The sequence below is a fragment of the Chiloscyllium plagiosum genome, unplaced genomic scaffold (assembly GCF_037043375.1).
Source record: "Chiloscyllium plagiosum isolate Xiang-an unplaced genomic scaffold, Cpla_swu_hap1 HiC_scaffold_33, whole genome shotgun sequence".
NCBI classification, from domain to species: Eukaryota; Metazoa; Chordata; class Chondrichthyes; order Orectolobiformes; family Hemiscylliidae; genus Chiloscyllium; species Chiloscyllium plagiosum.
The window spans coordinates 27,909,631-27,923,705 of record NW_028270171.1 but is presented as its reverse complement, the minus strand read 5'-3'; the positions used below and the strand labels follow the sequence as shown (position 1 = coordinate 27,923,705).

Below are 14,075 nucleotides of genomic sequence, written 5' to 3'. Positions count from 1 at the left end.
CTCGCCCCCTCACTCACTCTCCCCTCCCCCTCACTCACTCTCCCCTCTCCCCCCTCACACTCTCCCCTCCCCCCTCACTCACTCTCCCCTCTCCCCCCTCACTCACTCTCCCCTCCCCCCTCACTCACTCTCCCCTCCCCCCTCACTCACTCTCCCCTCTCCCCCCTCACTCACTCTCCCCTCTCCCCCTCACTCACTCTCCCCTCTCCCACCTCACTCACTCTCCCCTCTCCCCCTCACTCACTCTCCCCTCTCCCCCCTCACTCACTCTCCCCCTCACTCACTCTCCCCTCTCCCCCTCACTCACTCTCCCCTCTCCCACCTCACTCACTCTCCCCTCTCCCACCTCACTCACTCTCCCCTCTCCCCCCTCACTCACTCTCCCCTCTCCCCCCTCACTCACTCTCCCCACTCCCCCCTCACTCACTCTCCCCCTCACTCACTCTCCCCTCTCCCACCTCACTCACTCTCCCCTCTCCCACCTCACTCACTCTCCCCCTCTCCCCCTCACTCACTCTCCCCTCTCCCCCCTCACTCACTCTCCCCCTCACTCACTCTCCCCTCTCCCCCTCACTCACTCTCCCCTCTCCCACCTCACTCACTCTCCCCTCTCCCCCCTCACACTCTCCCCTCCCCCCTCACTCACTCTCCCCTCTCCCCCCTCACTCACTCTCCCCTCCCCCCTCACTCACTCTCCCCTCTCCCACCTCACTCACTCTCCCCTCTCTCCCTCACTCACTCTCCCCTCTCCCCCCTCACTCACTCTCCCCCTCACTCACTCTCCCCCTCTCCCCCTCACTCACTCTCCCCTCTCCCACCTCACTCACTCTCCCCTCTCCCACCTCACTCACTCTCCCCTCTCCCCCCTCACTCACTCTCCCCTCTCCCCCCTCACTCACTCTCCCCACTCCCCCCTCACTCACTCTCCCCCTCACTCACTCTCCCCTCTCCCCCCTCACTCACTCTCCCCTCTCCCCCCTCACTCACTCTCCCCTCTCCCCCCTCACTCACTCTCCCCACTCCCCCCTCACTCACTCTCCCCCTCACTCACTCTCCCCTCTCCCCCCTCACTCACTCTCCCCTCTCCCCCCTCACTCACTCTCCCCTCTCCCCCCTCACTCACTCTCCCCTCTCCCCCCTCACTCCAATCCCCTCTCCCTCTGCTGTGTGCTCACCGTCTCTTGGCCCATTTCCACCGCCTCCTGTAGTCCGTAGAGACTCCCCGAGACCAGGTAGACCTCACTGGCCCAGAGCACACAGGCGCCGTGCACCCACAGTTCATTGGGATCGAGAGGTAGTTGAGGCAACTGAAGGTCCACCTGGGAACTGAGCTCACTTTTCAATCGCGGAGTCCGTGCGGACACTGACGACGGCGATTTCTCACAACAGTAGCAGCGACGGTGACCTTTGTTGCTGCGGGGACTGGCCCACGACGGGGTACAGTCCTCAGAGTAGTGGCGCCTTTTCAAACGCGTGTGCCCCAGGACAGCGCCGGGCTCCTTGCCCTCGTCCTCCGAATGACCAGTCTTTAGGAGCTCGGGCATGCTTTTGTGCCGGACCTTGATGCGGCTGGGCGGGGGCAGCAGCTTCTTGGCGGGGGGGTTCTTGGGCAAGGTGCTGGCGTAAAGGTAGGGGTAGTAGGGCCCGAAGAGGTCACCCAGGTCGCGGTGGTTGGCGCACTTCCCGCACAAGCAGCACAGCAGCAGGCCGAGGGTGGAGCTCTCTGTCACCAGGGGGCCCGCCACCATGTGCGAGGAGGTGGGCAGGACTTTGCCGGCGCAGCTGGTGGGGGTGGGGGCGGACGCGGGCCCCTGGTGACTCTGGGGCCCTCTCTGGCCCCGGTTCCGCTCATCCTCCTGGGTGTTGATAATGGTGCAAAGCAGCACTGCCTCCCGCCTCCGTTCCAGGAGTACGTACGGCGAGAAGATCCGGTCCTGGGCGTCCCCCCTCCTCCTGCGGGTGACCCGGCCCCCCACGTGTCTCAGTTTGATCTCGGGCTCTTGGGGTAAGGCCGCTGGGGCCTCTGGCTTCCTCCTCCTCCTGGGCCGTGAGTGTAGAGGCGCCTTCTTCCTCCTGGGCCGCCTCTTCTTGGGGGCGCTCTCGTCTGCCTCCTCCCCCAGGGTCTGCAGGCCCCGGCATGGCTGCAGCTGCCGCTTGGTCTTGTTGATGCTTCCCAAGGGGCGCCCCCTCTTCTTGCCCGACGGGAAGTACCCTTTGGGGGGCACGCCGTCCGGTTTGGGGAGGCTGGCGGCGAGACCCTGGCCTAGCGCCAGCTGAGGGGAGCGGGCCAGGGAGGCCTGGTCGGCCTGGTAGGGGAGGCGGGTCGCCGGGGAGAGACCCCCGTAACCCTGGGGGCAGCCGGCAACCCCCGGGCCCCCGAGCTGGGCCTCAGGCTCCGCCGTGGCCTCTCCGCGAACTTTGACCCCTGGCCGCACGGTGGGCCCGTGCTCGCTCTCCCAGCATCCTTCCCGGACCGAGAGGATATCCTCGAGCGTTACCCCATCGGACGCCCCCTCCAGTAATCCTGCCACGGGGAACTTCCTCCCATTGGGGGACGCGATCTTCTGCACAATGGCCTCCAGCTTCAATCCCCGGCCCTTCCTGGGGGGGAGAGTTTTGAGTTTGCCGGGACTGGTGAGGGAGACCACTGGAGAGACGCTGGCCCCGGGGCTGTCCTTGCCACTGTTGGTCAGTGCAGCTTCGTTCCCTGGCTCGCCCTTGCGCAATGGGTTTGCACCGGCAATGCCGTGAGGTGGAGCCAACTGACCGTCCGCCTCTCTGGTCCGGGGGTCTTGGCAAAGTCGTTTGGCCGGAATGGGCGAAATGAAAGACCGAATCCTCCTCCTGGACAAGATGGACGACTGAACCGACAGCTCTGTCTGAGCCGGAGACTCGTTCGGCCTCCGCGCGGGCTGCGACGATTTGTCCGCCTCCGCTGGCCATTCCCCCAACTTCGTGCTATCCCCCAGGCGGGGCTGGAGCGCGGCGTGGCCGCTCGACTGCTGCTCTGGGGCGTGAGGAGCTCGGGAATCCTTCGGAACGCCGCTCCAGCTGTCCTCTGTCGGGAAAGCCTTCCCGTCGGTCCAGTCGCTCACCCCGTTGGAGTTGGGGGCCTGGCGTAAAGGCCTCAGACCGGTCAGCCCCTCGGGACCAGACGAGCGGGGGCCATCTTGTTTGGTCAGCAGGGAGGAGAGTGTCTCGGAGTGCGAGGAGGGAGGGTGCGGGGCACTAGCGCAAGGCAAGATGGGCAGATGCTCTCCGGCGCGGCCCAGGAATCCAGGCAGCCTGGAGCCCAGCGCCTCCTCCTGTTTGATCAGGGGGGCCCTGGCCATCAGAGCTTTGTCGTCTGTCCGAGTTGGCGCTCTCCTCCTCACCCCGGCTCTACCTCCTGCCCGTCCGCAGGGTCTCCGACCCCTCGAGGGTCGACTGTTGAGGGCATGATGGAGCAGGGTGCTGGAGGATCCCATCGACATTGGCATGGAGACCAGCGCTGAAGACCGGGCCAGCTCAAATGAGTCGTATTTCCAGTGGGGCTCCCTGCTGTCGTACTGCCCAAGGCTCCTCAGTTGACCCTGATGCTGCTCCATCAGCCCCTTGGCCTTCCCATCTGCCCCCATGTAGACTCCGGCCTGGATAACCGTCTGGCCGGTCTTGCAGGCCCGAGCTGCCTTCAAGCTGCGGCCCAGCTCCCGCTCCTGCCCTTGCCCGCAGCCCGGGGGTAAAGGCCCGTGACCGAAGGGTCTCGAAGGGGAGACATCACAGATGACTGACTTCCTCTCGGCGGCCCCGGGCTCGTATGGAGGCTCATGGTCGGCCTTGCTCAGCTCCAGGCTGAAGCCTGGGCCGGGAGTCCTCGACTCCCCCCAGCCCGGGGGAGAGGCCAGGCTGTTGTTATGTCCCCCTTTCCTGGTCAACTCGATCATCTGCCTGACGGGCTGCAATGGGCTCTCCAGGAAGCCTGGGTAATGATCCTCTGGAGCGTAAGCCGGGTGGAACTTCCTCCCATGGTAGGTGGCCTGCAAAGCCTCTTGCAGCAAACTGTGGCTCTTGTCAGGCTTTCCCGGGTGCACCTTCCCGTCTCCCAGACCAAACTGCTCGGGCCCTGGGTGACCGTAACTGGCTGCTGGGTACTGCATGTAGTGGTACTGGCCATCGCCCTTGGGCACATCGCGAAGCCCGTACGCCAAGTAGCCAGGGGACTTGGAGGTGTCCATCCTTGTGGCCAGGGGGTCACTGAGCGCCACCTGGCCCTGGTGCACCCCCAGCCCGTTCCCGTTCGGGGTCGTTGAAGGTGCCATGATGTTGCGGGCGTTGCTTAGTTGCTGCTGGAGGCCGGGTTCTTTCTCGCCGCCGGTGAGGAAGGCGTTCTGCTGCGGGTGCTCCTCCCCTTGGCCCCCGAGAGCCATGGCATTGCCCCGAGCGGCCATGGTCTCCCGGGCGACGATCACTCCGACAGGCTTCTCGCTGCGGGCCAGGCCTTGCTCTGTGAGTGGTGGCACGGCGTTGCCTTTACCATCCCGACACATCTGGGCGATGACCTCTTCCTTGGAGAGGGGCCGGCCGGCGCCGTCACCGATGGAACTTGCTGGCGAGCAGGTGGCAGTGGGCACGGTGTCTGGGTTGTGGGCCTTGTAGCCTCGCTCCGAGGTGCCGCTCTGCCCGCTGAGCTGACGAACTCTCTCCGCGGGGTCCTCAGATGAACTCGAGCAGGCCCCGTCCAAGGACTCGGCCTGCGGTGATTTCAGTGGTTCCTCGAGGCCCTGGTGCTCGGGCGGGCCTCCTGGGCCTGGCCTCTTGTTGGGCCGCCGGCCCTGCCGTCGGTGTAACGCCAAGGTGTCGGAGATGAGCAGGTGCTGCACTCTGTTGGGGATGTTGGCCACCTGGGAGCTCAGGGCCGTCAGGCTGCTCTGGCCCAAGTCTGAGGGGCGTTTCTCAGCCCCGCCTTCCAACCCAAACCCCTCGTAGGCCACAGGCTGCGAGCCGGGGCTCGGCATCAGGCCCGCCGGGGTGGGACTGGGCTGGGGCATGAGCGGTACCACCCGGCCCCTCATGCCCATGGCGCCCGGCCCACACTGCAGGCTCTCGCTGCTTACCACCAGAGGGGAAGGGGTGGAGCTACACGACGGGGACTGGGCCACTGGGGTGGCCGGGGAGGCGTTGGAACTCGGGCTGAAGTTCTGGTGGAAGGGCATGGGCGATTTGACGGGAATGTCGGCTGAACAGTAGGGGGCGAACTGCTGGTTCCCCAAGGGCACCTTGGCCGCACTGGGGTACTGCAGGGCCTGAGGCCCAGGCTGCTGACCCTGGCCTGCCTTTGATTGTTCGAAACAGGCCTTGCCCATTGGTGCCTGGTAGCTATAACCCGCTTGGGTCCCGTAGCTGGGGGCAGTCGTGGTGTTAACCATGTAGCCATCGCACTGGGCACCGGCGTTGACATGGTAACTATCGAAAGCCTGCCCCGGGGGCTGGCTGTAGCCTTGAGGTGACAGGTAAGAGGAAGAAGAAGAAGAGGAGGATGAGGAGGATGAGGATACAGCAGTCTGGAACTGCTGGGGGTTATACTGAGCCACCCGTTGCTGGTACTTGGCTAACAGGGCTGGGCTGGGCTGGTGGGAATGCTGGGGGTGGTGGGCGGCGGAGGGAGAAGGCTGGGCCACCGTCTGGGAGCCAAGGGGAGCTTGGAAGGCCTGGTGTCGTAGCTGCTGCTGCTGCTGCTGCTGCACACTGCCGGGTGAAAACTGACCAGTGTAGGCCTCCTGGTCAAACTGGCCGTAGCCTGACATGGTGGCGGAGTGAGGTGCCCTCCACTGACCCTCGCTCAGGTACTGCACGGAGTAGCCTCCTGCCTGCTGTGCCCCATACCCGCTCTGCAAAGGCCCGGGCAGCCTTCGCTGGGCCTGGGGCCCGGTTAGGTCCTTGGCCCTGGGGTAGTAGTAATCGGTGGGCTCCCTGCGGAAGCCCGGGTACAGCTGCTGGTCACAGCCCTCGCCGCCTGGCCGGTTGGCGTAGCCGCTGAAGAGGGGGCCCTGGTGGTGCTGGCTGTAGCTGTCCAATCGGGGAGACTCCTGAGCCTCTTGGTGAAGGAGCCTCTGGTTTCCGTGGTAACTGCTCTGCTCCCGGTATGACTGCATGTCGTGGCGTTCCACAGTCCAGTCCCTGGTAGGATCTCTGGAAATTCCAAGAGGGAAAGGAACATCAATGAAGCAACGCAAGTGGCTGCTACCCAGAATTCCCAGAGACATGGTTACCAAGAATCACTTCCTGGGTCAGCCTCACAGCTGGGGGGGAGCCCAGTATTATCCTCCCCCCACACCCCACTTCAAAGGATTTATTGCGTTGCCTTCAGGAAATTCCAATGGAATCTGCCTCCATTATTCTCTCAGGATATGCATTCTGGAACATAATAATAACACAGCACAGCAGGAGGCCATTTAACCCATCAACTCCATGTTAGCTCTCAGCAGATCAATACAGTTCACTCAGCTCCGCTCCTGAGTTAATGTTGTAGCTCCTGCAAGATTACTTCCTTTAAATGCCCATCCCATTTCCTTCTGAAATCACTGATTATCTCCATTTGCACTGGCCTTTGTAGGCAGCGATTTCTCAATCATTCCTACCCACTGTGTAAAACTGTTCATTCTCACACAGCCACCCACCTACTTTCGCCAATCCTCTCTTATACAGGACCTTAAATGTCTGAGACTCCCCTGCCCCAGCCCAGAAAGAAAAGGAACACCTTTTTATCGTTCCCTGCAGCCCGTCTCAGGTACTGCTGAGAAAGGGAACACACTCTGTCGAGGCTTTTTGCCCTGAACCGATCGCGTCAATTCACAAGCAATACCAAAGGAAGGTAACGCTTATACTGTGTGGGAGGTGAATGCTGATTGGTGGACAGTGGATTGGCAGCAGTACTCTCATAAGAGAATACACCAGTTAATGATGACTGATAGCTAACTGCTAACCTTTCTTTGAAATGACTATTAATTAAACTTATTATTATCTTGTGCACCTCGATCAAATCTCTCCCAGCCTCCTTTGCTCCAATGACAATCACAGCTTCTCCAATCTATCTGTGGAGCTAAGACCTCCTCACTCCTGGAACCATTCTGGTAAAGCTCCTCTGTAGTCTCCAGAGAATGCTCAGCCTTCCTGAAGTGGTGATCTGTATTATCCCCCAAGGCTTTCCGTGCTCCTATTGTGTACGCCCAGCTCATGGAAGCAAGCATTGTGTATGCCTTCCTCACCACCTTGTGCTGTCACCTTTGGGCATCTATGGACTTGGACCCACCAAGGTCCCTTCGTTCCTCAGTGCTCCCTAGGGACCTACCATTCGTTGTGTAAATCCTTCCTGCATTAGACCTCCCAAAATGCATCACATCGCAATGATCAGGACTAAACCCATCTGCCATTGCTCTGCCCAATTTACCAGCTGATCGATATCAGACTGTAGCCTGGGACCATCCTCCTCACGATCAACGCCATCAATTCTTGTTTCATCTGCAAACTTTACTGATTATATTTTTTACATTTACATTCATTAATGTAAATAAAAAATCAGCAAGGGTCCCAGCACCGTTCCCTATGGCACGCTGCTAGTCACAGGCTTCCCATCACAAACACTTCCCTTCACCATCACCAATTTTGGATCCAGTTTGCCAACCTGACCTGGATCCCATGGGCTCTTCCCTTTTGGAACAGCCTTCCGAGTGGTCTTCCTTCCCAAAGGCCTTAATGAGGTCCATGTAAATTATATCAACGGCACTCCCCTCATCAATATAATTAGTCACCTTTTCACAACGTTCAGTTACATTAGAAAGGATCTCCCTCCAACAAAGCTGTGCTGGCTATGTATTCCTGATCAATCCCTGCCTTTCCGAGTGTTGATTAGAAACATAGAGAGTAGATAGATTAGGCCAATCGGCCCTTCGAGTTGCACCACCATTCAATACGATCATGCAATCTCAGTATCCCATTCCCGCTCTCTCCCCATACTCCTTGATCCCTTTAGTTGCAAGAGTCCCTCTTGAATGTATCTAATGAACTGGCCCCAACAGCTTCCTGTGGGAGAGAATTCCCAACTCTCTGAGTGAAGACATTCTTCCTCATCTCAGTCCTGAACAGCTTGCCCCTTATTCTTAGACTGTGACCCTCCTGCTGTTGGGGAAGTCAACAGCAGCAGGAACGGGTTTCCCACACCCAGCCTGTCCAGCCCCATCAGGATTTTGTTTCTATGAGATTCCCCCCCCTCCCATTCTTCTAAATCCCAGTGAGTACAAGCCCAGTTGTCCCAGCCTTTCCTCATAAGTCAGTCCTGCCGTCCCGGGAATCAGTCTGGTGAACCTCCGCTGGGCTCCCTCAACAGCAAGGATATCCCTCCTCAGACTCGGAGACCAAAACTGCACACAATACTCAAGGTGTGGCCTCACCAAGGCCCTGTATAACTGCAGCAAGACATCCTTACTCCGACACTCCAATCCTCTCGCTATGAAGGCCAGCATGCCATTAGCTTTCCTCCCTGCCTGCTGCACCTGCGTGTCAGCCCTCAGTGACTGTTCCACCATAACACCCAGGTCTCGAAGCGCCTCACCTTCTCCTAAACAACCACCTTTCAGATAATAACTGCCTTCCTATTTTTGCCACCAAAGTGGGTAACCTCACATTTATCCACATTATATTGCGTTTGCCAAGTATTTGCCCACTCAGCCAGTCAGTCCAAGTCACCCTGCAGCCTCTTAGCATCCTCCTCACAGCACACCCTGCCACCCAGCTTAGTGTCATCTGCACATTTGGAGATACTGCATTCAATTCCTTTATCCAAATGGTTAATGTATATTGTGAACAGCTGGGGTCCCAGCACTGAACCCCACTCATTACTGCCTGCCAGTCTGAAATGGATCCATTTATTCCAACTCTCTGCTTCCTGTCGGCTAACCAGATCTCTATCCATATCAATACATTACTTCTGATACCATGAGCTTTAATTTTCCTCACTAATCTCTCGGGTGGAACCTTGTCAAAAGCCTTTTGAAAGTTCAGATACACAGCATTTACTGATTCACCCTCGTCCCCTACACTGGTCACACCCTCAAAAAATTCCAGAAAATTTGTCGAACATGATTTCTCTTTAGTGAATCCATGCTGACGAGGACTGATTCAGTCATCGCTTTCCAAAGGCTGTTATTACATCCTTAATAATTGACTCTAGCATTTTCCCCAGCACTGATGTCAGGCTAACCGGCTTTTTTTCCCTGTTTTCTCTCTCCCTTCTTTAAAAATAATTCAGAACTTTTTCCAATAATTTCTCTACCACTAACATCAGACCAACTGGTGAATAATTACCTGGCCTATCCTTGCTGCCCTTCTTGAACACAGGAACCACATTTGCTATCCTCCAATCATCTGGCACTTAGACCTGTGGCCAGTGAGATATTAAATGTCTCCCGTGGGTTCCAGCAATCTCCTCTCTCGCCTCCCCTTGCAGTCTGGGATACATCCCATCAGGCCCTGGAGTTTTATGCACCTTTATGCCCAATGAAGCATCGAATACCTCCTCCTCACTCTAGAACCTCACATCCCACTGAAAACCCCATCTACAATGTCTTTCACCTCTATAAAAATAGTTAAGACCTCACCCCCTGCCCACTGGCTCCACACACTCTTTCCCTGTAATCCCCTTACTCTTAGGTGTTGGGGCCTTTCTTGATCCTACCTTGCCAATGACATTTTGTGGGCCCTCTTAATTTCCTTTTTAATTAACCGCCTATACTTTTGAAGAGCCTGTCTTGTTTTTAATGCCCTGTGTCTGACATAACCTTCCTTCTTTTTTCTTTATCAAACCCTCAATGTCCCTTGATATCAAGGGCTCCTAAGGACTTGCCCTTCAGTCTTTGAAATACGCTGGCTTTGAATTGTCACTGCACTACTTTTCAAAGGTTCCCACTGTCCAAGTGTAGACTTACCTGTTCCAGTCTGCGTGCCAGATCCTGGCACCAATATTAAAATCGGCCTGTCCCCAAGTTAAACAGTTAATTTCTGCACTATCCTTATCCAATTCTTTGAAATTTGCCGAGTTATGGTCACGATCCCCAAAATGCTCACCCACCGACCCTTCAACCACTTCACCAGATTCATTCCTGAGGATTAGGTGGCGTCCTGCCCCATCCCTCGTCGGACTATCTCCGCACTGGCACAGAAACCTCTCCTGGACACACTTAAAAAATCCACCCTGTCTGATCCTTTCACACTCAGACGATCCCAATTAATGTTGGGAAAACGGAAGTCTCCTACAACTTTAACCCTGCTTCTCGCACACCTTCCTGTGATGAAGTTAAAATTCACACAACACCAGGTTACAGTCCAACAGGTTTATATGGAAGCACTAGCTTTCGGAGCGACACTCCTTCATCAACCACCTGATGACAGCTACCTGATGAAGGGGCAGCACTCCGAAAGCTAGTGTTTCCAAATAAACCTGTCGGACTATAGCCTGGTGATGTGTGATTTTTTTTAACTGTGTCCACCCCAGTCCAACACTGGGTTCTCCTCACTGTGGATAGCAGAGGTTCAAGAAGGCACCTCACCATTACTTTCTTAAGGGCGACTAGGGACGGGTAATAAATGCTCACCCAGCCATGTCCTATTAGTGAATACAAAAAAAACTACAATTTCCCAGTAATGTCAGCTATTTCCTTCCAAGCTGGAATGAAAATCAATTTGACCTGGAGACCTTTCTCAATTCTGTGTCACTTTCCTCATTAACCCTTTGAGCTGCACAGAGTCAGTACTTACTCAGCGGGGTAAGGTTTACTTACAAATCAATTGTAGACAGTCCCTGTTAATTCAGGTCACGGTGTATCTACTTATACGAACACATGAATTTGGAGGTAGTGGTGTAAATATCACTGGACTAGTAATCGAGAGTCCCAGGCTAATGTCCAGGGGATATCACTCCCTGATGAAGGGCTTATGCCCGAAACGTCGATTTTCCTGTTCCTTGGACGCTGCTGTGCTTTTCCAGCACCACGCTCTAATCTTGACTCTGATCTCCAGCTCACTTTCGTCTTTGATCAGTTTCAACCCCACCTTTGGAAAACGGTCAAGGGTGAAAGAAATCTGCCGTCCTTGCTCGGTCTGGCCGATGTGAGATTAAATGTGGCCCATTGTTAAGATTCAGTAAGATCCGGAGGATGTTAGAGTTTTGAATTCCACATTCCCACTTCATCAAAAGCCAACTGCAGGTATCTCCAAACTCCCCTTTATCTAATTGGTGGTTGACTACCTGCCGGGCAACTAGGGATAGGCAATAAAGGCAGTCCCAACCAGTGACACCCACATCCCATCTGTGGATTTTCACAAAAACTGACTGACTGTGCTGGGAAGAAATCTGTTGCAACTGTTCAAACATTACCAAATACCCGGAGATATTTATCAGCAAAAGACAGCTGGAGGTTGCCTAGCAACTCCCCTGAAGGAGGTTCACGTCTTCCAAACTGAAATGGAGTTCAAAGGTCAGAGTGTGGACCGGTGCTTCACGGTCTCAGTGGGGGGTGGGCTCTGGCTGGTTGAGAAGATGTGCCGGATTTTCACCCCCAATAACCCCCTCCCAGTCGCACAGAGTGTGGGGGTTGGGGGGGGGAGGGGGGAAGTGAGGAAGAGCAGGTGGGTGCGGAAGGAGGGAGAAGAGGAAAGCGGGTGGGTGTCAAACCAGGCCTGAGAAAGAGGGGGTCCGTGGGGAGGGGAGGGGGTATGGAGGGAGGAGGGGACGGAAGTGGTGGGTGGGGCACAGGACGGGGAAAGGAGGGGGGAACCGAGAGGGAAGAGGAGTGAGGGACTATAGACATTGGTAAGGGGGGGGGTCTTTCGGGGTGGGGGGGGTGTGTGAGAGAGGGTGAGGGGAGAGAGGGAGGTGTGAGGGGGCTAAGTGTGGTTAAGAGCGCTGAAATGGTGGGGGGAGGGGGTTTTGAGAGAGACAGCAAGCTAGAAAATGAGAGAATGAGGAAGTTGGGGAGGGGAAGAGAGGGGGGGCATTTAGAGTGGGGCTGAGAGGGAAGAGGTGAAGGAGAGGCAAGGAGGAGTGGGGAGGGGTACATTGGTGAACGTTGGGGAGGAGGGGAGGGGGCATAGGATAGGAGGGGCAGGAGTAAATTGGGGAAGGATGCGAGAGGGGAAGGGAAGGGTGGGAGTGGGGAAGGGAAGGGGCAGGAGGGGAGGGGAAGGGGTAAGAGGGGAGGGGACGTTCTCCTATTTGATTTCCATTTTTGTCAGCTGGTGGGGGTGGTCCTGAAGAGAAGGAGCCCATTGGAAGGAAGGGGGTGAGGAGTGGGTCATGGCCTACTGTCACCTGATGCTACCTTTATCCTCTGACCTCTGACCCTGGTCAGCGGCTGCTCTTTCCGTCGATTATGGTCAGTCTGCTCGACCGAATTGCCAGAACTGTGTCAGCTGACTACAGGCAGCCAATGAGGAAGCAGCAGGGGGCGGGGGGAGGGGAATGGCTCTCAGTAGGACCTCAGGGAGCCTCAGTCACAGCTCCAGCAAGCCGCTGTGGTGTAGGAGGAGCTGCTGGAGAGTCAGTGTGTGTCAGGCACACTGGTCACAGGCTGATGGTTAACCCTCTCCTTACACAAAGCTGCAGAAACGAACACTGACAACTCGTTCACACTGACCCTGCTACAATGGAAAGTGCAGGAGGGCACGCCAGGAGCAGCGCCAGGCATAGCTAAAACTGAGGTGCCAACCTGGTGAAGTCACCAAGCAGGACGGCCTTGCGTACCCAACAGCATCAGCAGCAAGACAGAGCTAAGCGAGCCCACAACCAACAGAACAGATCTAAGCTCTGCTATCCCACCTTATCTGGTTGTGAACGGTGGTAGGCAATTAAACAACTCACTGGAAGAGGACGTTCCTCAAATATTCCATCCTCGCAGATGGGGAAGCCAATATGTCAGCGCAAGAGCGAGAGATGAAGCATTCGCAACAATCTTGAGCCAGAAATGCCCAGTGGATGGTCCATCTCAGCCTTCTCTAGTGGTCCCCACCATCACAGAAACTAGATTAGATTCCCTGCAGTGTGGAAACAGGCCCTTCAGCCCAACCAGTCCACACTGACCCTCCAAAGAGTAACCCACCCAGCACCTAACACTACGGGCAATTTAGCATGGCCAATTTACCTAACCTGCACACCTTTGGACTGTGGGAGGAAACCCACGCAGACACGGGGAGAATGTGCAAACACCACACAGACAGTTGCCCTGAGGCTGGCATTGAACCTGGGACCCTGGTGCTGTGAGGCAGCAGTGCCAACCACTGAGCCACCATGCCACCTGTAGTTTTTAGCTAATTCGACTCACTCCACATGATGTCTGGAAGTAACTGGAGGCACTGGATACTGTCCGGGCTCTGACAATACAGCATGATTCACAGGGATATGGGCCAAAAGCTGGCAAATTGGATTAGGACAAATTGAGGTATCTGGTCAGCACAGGCAGGTTGGAGCGAAGGGTCTGTTTCTGTGTTGTATGTCTGTATATGAACAGTGAGCAGGAGTAGGCCATTCGGCCCTTCAAGCCTACCCTGCCAGTCAATATGTTCGTGGCTGATCTGATTGTCACCTGAAATCTATATTCCCCAGCAACCCCTGACAATCGTTGACTGACACCAACTTAACAAAAGCCCCTCTGCCTCAGCCCTAACAAAACACTCGGTTTCCACGGCTTTTTCAGGGAGAGAGTTATCACAGAATCCCTGCAGTGTGGTAGCAGGCCATTCAGCCCACAAAGTCCGCACTGACCTTCCGAAGAGCATCTCCCTCAGACCCACCCACTACCCTATCCCCGGAAGCCGGGATTTCCCATGGCTAACGCACCAGGCCTGCACATCCCTGTACCCTATGAGCAATTTAGCCTGGCCGATCCACCAAACAGTCAGCCAATACTAGAATCGGGGTCCCTGCCACAGTGAGGCCACAGTGCTAACCACTGTACCATCCCAAAGACTCAGAACCAGCAGAGAATAAGCTTCACTTTGTCTCTTAGTTTTAAAGAGGCAATCCCTGATTCTCAAAGGGTGACCCCTAG

The 14,075-nt window shown here is 56.3% G+C and overlaps 1 protein-coding gene across 1 annotated transcript in view; it reads right to left on the bottom strand.

Moving 5' to 3' along the window:
• Window positions 1–1,139: 1,139 nt before the first annotated feature.
• tcf20 (transcription factor 20) overlaps window positions 1,140–14,075 on the bottom strand; it is a 93,463-nt gene continuing 80,527 nt past the window's right edge. Inside the window, exon 3 of the mRNA XM_087978055.1 lies at window positions 1,140–6,168. Within this exon, the coding sequence (XP_087834181.1) occupies window positions 1,140–6,131 (4,992 nt within the window). The 5' untranslated portion in view covers window positions 6,132–6,168. The remainder of the gene's footprint in view (window positions 6,169–14,075) is intronic.